Consider the following 7,187-nt stretch of genomic DNA (forward strand, 5'->3'; position numbering starts at 1 on the left):
ATGTAAAAATGGAAAAAGTTTATTTGTAGAGGTAATGAAAAATAGTGTTTTCATATAAAATAATGAGACAATACTAATATGTTAAGTCTTTTCTTTATCTCATTCTTGAAACGATCTCTCTCTGAAAATCTACAGATGGTTCGCAAGCACCAGCCAGACCCCCTAAACCCCGGCCCCGCAGGACTGCACCGGAAGTTCACCACAGAAAACCCCATGGGCCTGAGGCTGCCTTGGAAAACGTCGATGCAAAAATTGCAAAACTCATGGGAGAGGGTTACGCCTTTGAAGAAGTGAAGAGAGCCTTAGAGATAGCCCAGAATAATGTCGAAGTGGCCCGGAGCATCCTCCGAGAATTTGCCTTCCCCCCTCCAGTCTCCCCACGTTTAAATCTATAGCAGCCAGGACTAAACACCAAAACATCGAGCAATCGATGAGTATTCCAGGAGTGTGGAAAGTATTCCAGAGGGGCGTCGCCGCCTCACGTGGCATCTGGAGAAGAGCGAGGCTTGGACGTCCTGCCTCGCCCGAAAGACAGCTGCGCGCTCAGGACGCCAGCGGCCGCGGCTTCCTCTTTTGCTAGCCATACTTTTAAATCAGGGTTGAACTGACAAAAATAATTTAAAGACGTTTACTTCCCTTCAACTTTGAATCTGTGAAATGCTTTTCCTTGTTTACAAGTTGGCGACGTTGCAGTTTGTTCTCGTTTTTAGTTTTGTTTTGGTTTTTTTGATACCTGTACTGTGTTCTTGCCGGACCCTTTGTAGCGTGGTCAGGTCTGCTGTAACAGTCCCACCCGTTCCTTCACCGTCCATGTCAGCAGCTAGTCACCTCTTCATTTTGGTCTCTCCCATCATATCCCCATCCCACCCCCACCAGGTCTAGTTCCATTTCCCTCATTTACAAGATGCTTTAAAAGTTCTGATTTTCGACTCATGAAACTAATGCAAAAAAAAAGTGTGTGGCCTTCACTACTGAGTCTTTTTTTGGAAACCATCGCTGTTGAGAGATGGAGAAAATCTGAATGTATAAAGCATTTTTTTTGTCAATGAATTGCCTTTTATAAGGGGTTTTCATATAATATAAAGGAGCTTCCCTTTTTAGTGTAAGTTTTGTGATTCTCAATCTTCCATATTCTCATCTCTGTCATCTCAGGCGTGTCACGACTCTGTAAAAATCTAAAATATTAGAAAGCAACTACTGCAGATATGGGAGAAATACACTTACACATGACAATGCCATACTGAAGTCATATGATGAGGTCCCTTGATATTTATGCCCGCATTACTCTGAGGCATGCTGAATAAGAGGGCCAGCTCCCTGAAATATATTAATAATTTGCAGATAAAATTATGGTCATTCCTTCCCCGAAGTGGAATAGAGTTCATTTCCTGTTTGACTTATTACACTCTGGTACCTAACCGGCTTAGGAACCAGCTCCTATTTCAGTGGAAACGTTAACTCTTCGATGCACTGTTAAGTGCTGATGCTACTGTGGCAATGTGTTTTGCAAAGTCCTTAGTCATCTTCTCTCTGCAATCAAATTAGAGTTCGTATCTAACTTGTAGACTCTCTCATTCATTGCTCCACATTGCTCCATCCAGTCAGGTGAAAGAAATTAATAGAGTTTTGCCTTTTTTGCAAAATGGTGGTTGGTTCTTCAGAAACCGTGTTATTACCTTTCGTAAATCTACAAATATTTATTGAGCATTTATGATGTGCTCGGCGCTGTTAGGCACTGTGTTTTTAAAGCACAAACTGTTGCAAGCTGATTCCAATATAATGTTTTCTGATTCTTTATCTGCATTTTCGATGGTAAGTCTTTCTGATGGACAAAGCCTAGAAGGTTCCCATCAGGGCTTCAGAATTTTCAGGCAGTTTGCTTTTATTTTTATTTCCTAATGAGAAGTTAGTAGAGAAATGAAACAAAACCAGGTCTGTGTAAAATGCTTGAACCAACAGTAGGTTTTCTAAATATGGACTAATTGTGGGGTTGTGCCTGTTTCGGCCACTCCTTTCTTAGTTTCAAACACAGTGTGATGCCAAGAAATGCATCCGACAGCGAGCCTCTCTTCAGGAATTGACATGACCAGACATCTAGCAGACCCCGGGGGAGTGAATGCCGTTCAAGACTGTCATCAGCCAGGGCGACCTGGGGAGGGGAGCTACTGCGTTCCTTTGCCAAGTGACAGTGGCCTTTCCTGACAGTTTGGCTGTCTTGATTGGGGGACTTGAGGAGTCACAGGCCTTGGGTAGTTTGTGCTCATGTTTTAATTTCTCCAGATGATTCTGAGCTGGTTAAGGTCCCTAGAGGGGAAGTTTCAATTTGCCTTAGTCCTTCCTGTGAGTACATACATATTCGAGTATAGCTTTTTACAATTTTTTAAAATCATATCGGCTAATTCTCCATGACTTTGTGAACTCCATGTTCTGTCCTCATGATCTTTCACTTGTTTTCTCAGTTTCTGATGTCACATTGGAATAGCACTGTATATTTTGGCTTTTTTTGACTTGCTGATTACAGGTATAGTCTAAAAGCCAGAAGTTGCCACTTCATATTTATGATGTTCTTAATAGAGTAGGAAATGATGTAAAATTATGAATGTTAGAAAACTTAGTACATTCTCAAACAATTTTCAAGTAATATGGAAAATTTCCCTTGAGAATTAGAAAAAGACTGGTAACGACGTAGTAAATTTAGACCTGAAATGTTTTTAAAAATCTATTTTGCAAAGAAAACTAGCCTCCACCAAAATCTCTCTGCATCTTGTACTCAATAGCAACCATTAGTTTTGTCATGAAAAAGAATGAGTCAGAAAGTTGTACAGGATCAAATGGAAAGAAGGAAACTTTCTATCCAACACTGTCATGGAAACCCGTTGCTACCTATTACCTATGACTTACCAAACTCCAAAAAAAAATTTTTGAAGAAATAATTAATCCAAAATGCTTTTTTAATTATAAAAGTGACTACCTATTATTGGTTGTAAATGAAGCAGACTTAGTTGCACTGTGATCCAAAAAGGAGACATTCCTCCCATTTCTCCAGACTTGGTAATAAGATGATTTTTTAAGCCACTGTGCCATGTCCATAAAATTAAAACTTAGCATGGCCAACAGTAACCTGCTCTCCCCTACCCGGCAACATGTTCTGGGGGTGAAAGTACTGATCCTCAGTGATAGTCCAGTAAATTAATCTCCATAATCTCTTTTTTTCCCTTTCATGTAATATCCTGACCAATTGTCTAGAATCAGAGCAATGCTTTTGGTTGCCTTGAACCTCCCTCCACAGAGACGACCTGTAGCCCCTCTCCATCCGTTTCCCCTTGCCCACGTTGCAAAAAGTCTTAATAATAGATCCCTAATGGCAACTTCAAAGGGCCCATTTGTTACTCAATGTTTCACACACAAGAACACTTGCAAAGATTTCTTCATAATGTGAATTTTTTGTTTTTCAGTTCCAGAAGCATTTCCTACAGTTTGGACATTACTTTTCCTCTCGGATTTTCAACTTGAAGCTTTAATTTGCACTGAATTGCCTAACCTGGTTAAAATTTTAATTTTTCCTCTTATTAAGCTGACAGATTTGGAAGCAAATTACAGTGTGTCTCAAAAATACAGGTACTACCTGTTGACCTGGAATTTTAGTGCTTCTGGGAGAAGTTTCCAGAAAAAGACAGCAATAGAGTGAAGGGTTTTCTTCCCAATTACTGTTTTATTTTTTTAAAGGCCTTTTTTAAACTTGTCTAATGTGGCAAATAGTTATGTGTTCAATTAATTTATATTTTATTCACCCTTTTTCAATTCTGGTTATTATGTAAACTCAAGTACTTTATCTGTTCTTTTAAGGTATTTTATAAAATGAATGTTAACAAAATGCAGAATTGGTATTTTGTCTTTCAAATGAGCACAAACATTTCTTTCAGAGCATTTCTATTTGGTGATTTTTCTTCTTGATTTTAAGCAAAAGACATCTGATTTAAAAGCTCACTGGACCAAGTGGTACAAAGTACCCATCCCAGAAGATTTTGCTATTAAATATCAAAACCATGTCATTTTAAGAATCCTACATAGATGAGCTACTCCCATGTCTTCGAACTGAAAGTCAAAGTTATACTAAGGTTCCAAGTAAGGAATGCCCGATCTGGGAAAGGCTGCAGGTCCTCGGCTGACATAGCATATAGTCGATCATTCCTAATCAACAAGGAATCTGTTCTCTAAATTCTTGATTTTTCTAACCATTTGTTACTCCCAGAATATAGTGAAGAGAGAACAATGTTAATAACTGCTTTTATATCAAGAACCACAGCAGAATGTTGTGAAAGTACGTGGTACATCCAAAATCCCATGCATAGTAGTAATAGTTATACCCTCAAAGCGCATAGAATTAGATGGGAGATACATAAGCAAGTAATTCCAATACAAGAAATGCTGTACACAAGTCATCACATTCTACTGGAATTACGTGCTTACGGTAAGTGCTTAAGAACTTTTATTGGGCCCTTACTGTATGCAAGGAACTTAGTATTAAAGCGTTTAATCCTGTCAGCAACCATCCTGCCTCTTCTAGGACTGTGGAAGGAGAATAGAGCATGATACATGCCTTCTGGAAAGGCAGCCATGTGACAAGGCCGAATAGCATTTTGTCAGCCTAAAAGAGGAGCAGGGTTTTTGTCGTTGTTAAGAACTCGAGAGGTAAAGCTTTTCAGCTAGGATCAGCACACGTGACACTGTTATTTAGGCACAGGCAAGAAGCCGTGAGGCCTGAGGAAGAGAAGAGATTGGGGGGGCTCAGCTGTGCCTGATGGACCATGCAAGCCACTCAATGACCCAGGTCCGCAAGATGAAGAATCCCTGGCTGGGATCAGAGGTGACAGGAGCCATGAACACACCCAGAGGAAAGGGTGTGCCTACCAGGAATCCACATCAAATGACAATCAGGCAACAAGCCAAGGGAAATTTAAGTTTCATCACTCTTCTTCATGTCCCTCTTTTGTTTGATTTTCAAAGGAAACTTGGGCAGTATTCTTAATTATCTATTTCTGCCTCTTTTTCATCCCTACTGCCACTACCCCCTTTTGGGTCTGAATTATGACTCCCCTAGAATTTTAAATACCTTCTAATTAATTGACTGCCATGGCTCAAGTGCAAGACAAAATGAAGTTTCTGAACCCAAATGCAATGCTGCTCCTCAGTGTAAAACCCTGGACGGCTTTACACGGTGGGGCTTCTTTGTCTGCATTTGTCTTCATCGTCACCTCCCGCCCCAGCCCCTCTTCACTCCTGCCGAGCTTGCAATGGCCCAATGTGCTCCATGCTCCAGGTACATGCCAATCCTTCTGAACAGTCCTCTCCCTTTCTCCAGCCTAGGCGACTCTTATTCTTCAAAGTCCAGCTCAAGCGTGGCCTCTGCGGAGCATTCCCTAGTGTATCCCACAGGTTGGGTTGACCATGCCACCGTTTATGTCTCACACGGCACCAACATTATAATGCTTACCATGTGGTTTTGCAAGGACTTCATTCCACAGATGGCCCCAACTAGACAACTCCTTTAGTAGAGGAAGTGTGTCGAATTCATGTCTGGGTCCCAAGCTCCTAATACAGAGCCCAGCACATAGTACACAACAAAATGCTTCAAATCATAAAAATTGTGCCCTGAAGTAGCCAGTAGTAGAAACAGTTCTGAGTTCTGGTCTCGGCTCTGCCACTAGTTACCTGTGTGCAATGGCATCTCTCTGATCCTACTTACCTCACCTGTGGCCTGGAAGATAGAGTCTGCTCACTAATGTGATTACGGTAGATGCCTTGGTTTTTATTCACTGTTGGATGGGCAGGAAAAATTATGTAATAACAAAAAAATCAGATTCACAAAGTAAAAGCTAGGAGATTTTAAAGTTTGTTTTGGTAAAGCTCAAACCATTTTTTTAGTAACGAGAAGCTAAGAGAATTCTTAATTCTTCATAAAGAGGTTATGACAAACATGTCTGTTCAAGAGACTACTACTCACAGATTCCCATGGCAATGTGATAGTGGGGAAGAGGACGGGCTCCGGAGCCACATTGCCTAGAATCAATTCCTACCTTTGTCACTTCCAAGCTATGTGGCCTGAGGCAAGTGTCGTAACCTCTCTGTGCACTAGCCTCATTTGTAAAATGGGAATAGCAACCACATCTACAGTAAAGGATTAATAGGGAGAGTCAATGGGTGAATACAGACAGAATTTAGAACATGCCTAGTACCATTGGATGTGCAGTAAATGGCACCTCTCATGACCATGGATGCTACCCAGGGAACTTCAGCTACATTTTATCTCCCAGAATCCCCAGAGTAGACAGCAAAGAGAACCATGTCTGATTTGTCCTGTTACTTCACATGGCAAGGGTAGACAACAGTGGAAGAAGATGGCTCTCGCTAAACTGAGGAAAGTTGAAACTTTGAAGAGTAGTGAGCTACACACTCTGCCAACAAATTTCAGTGTTTAGTTTTTAACATAAAACCTTTACTCCCATCATACACTCTTCCTATACTTGCTACTCAAAGCCCAGTGCAATGAAGGTAGAGATTAGAGATGGTGGGCCGGACCCCCAAGGCCAGTCTGGGCTCCTCGGGAGCTGCTTTCTTCCATATTGACCACTACCTTGACCAAAAGGCAATCTCTATTTTATTAGCAGATGGAAGGATTTTCTTTTTTAATTTTAAAATCTAGTTCAGGAACAAAAATGATTTTATCTTAGGGCTATAGAGAAAAGTGGCATAACTATTGGTTTCTTTTTGTTCCTCATACCAAATGTAACTGGGTGTTGAAGACTTTTTCCTCTCTTTCTAAAATGAGGCTAAAGTCCCAAAGCTGAAGACAACAGATGCTAAGTACCTCCATAGTCTAAAAACCCACCTAGCAAACCTCTGCAGGACCCATTAAGAGGGCGGTGGCAGAACTCTCTTCTGCAGTCCCCAAAGTACATAAGCAGAAGATGATGGATTTGAGGGTTGACCTTGGAGAAGTGAGTGATGAGTGAGAATGCTCTGAATTGAATCCGTCTCTTCCAATCCAAGTAATGGTATCAGAAGAGAGCCAATCATGGAGATTAGGGAACTGTCATTTTATTCCCTTGGATGTCTACTTACACAGTGGACTTTCTCATCTGCCATCTGTGAGTATTTGAGCAGAGTGAACACAGAATGCTTGAGAG

At 41.0% G+C, this 7,187-nt stretch overlaps 1 protein-coding gene across 10 annotated transcripts in view; it reads left to right on the forward strand.

Moving 5' to 3' along the window:
* The window catches only part of CBLB (Cbl proto-oncogene B), a 194,871-nt gene extending 190,997 nt beyond the window's left edge, over positions 1-3,874 (forward strand). For all 10 annotated transcript variants that reach the window (XM_070582861.1, XM_070582862.1, XM_070582866.1 and 7 more), the window contains one exon: positions 136-3,874. In XM_070582861.1, the coding sequence (XP_070438962.1) occupies positions 136-395 (260 nt within the window). In that variant the 3' untranslated portion in view covers positions 396-3,874. The remainder of the gene's footprint in view (positions 1-135) is intronic.
* The last annotated feature ends 3,313 nt before the right edge of the window (positions 3,875-7,187 follow it).

Source organism: Equus przewalskii, chromosome 18 (genome assembly GCF_037783145.1).
Source record: "Equus przewalskii isolate Varuska chromosome 18, EquPr2, whole genome shotgun sequence".
NCBI lineage: Eukaryota > Metazoa > Chordata > Mammalia > Perissodactyla > Equidae > Equus > Equus przewalskii.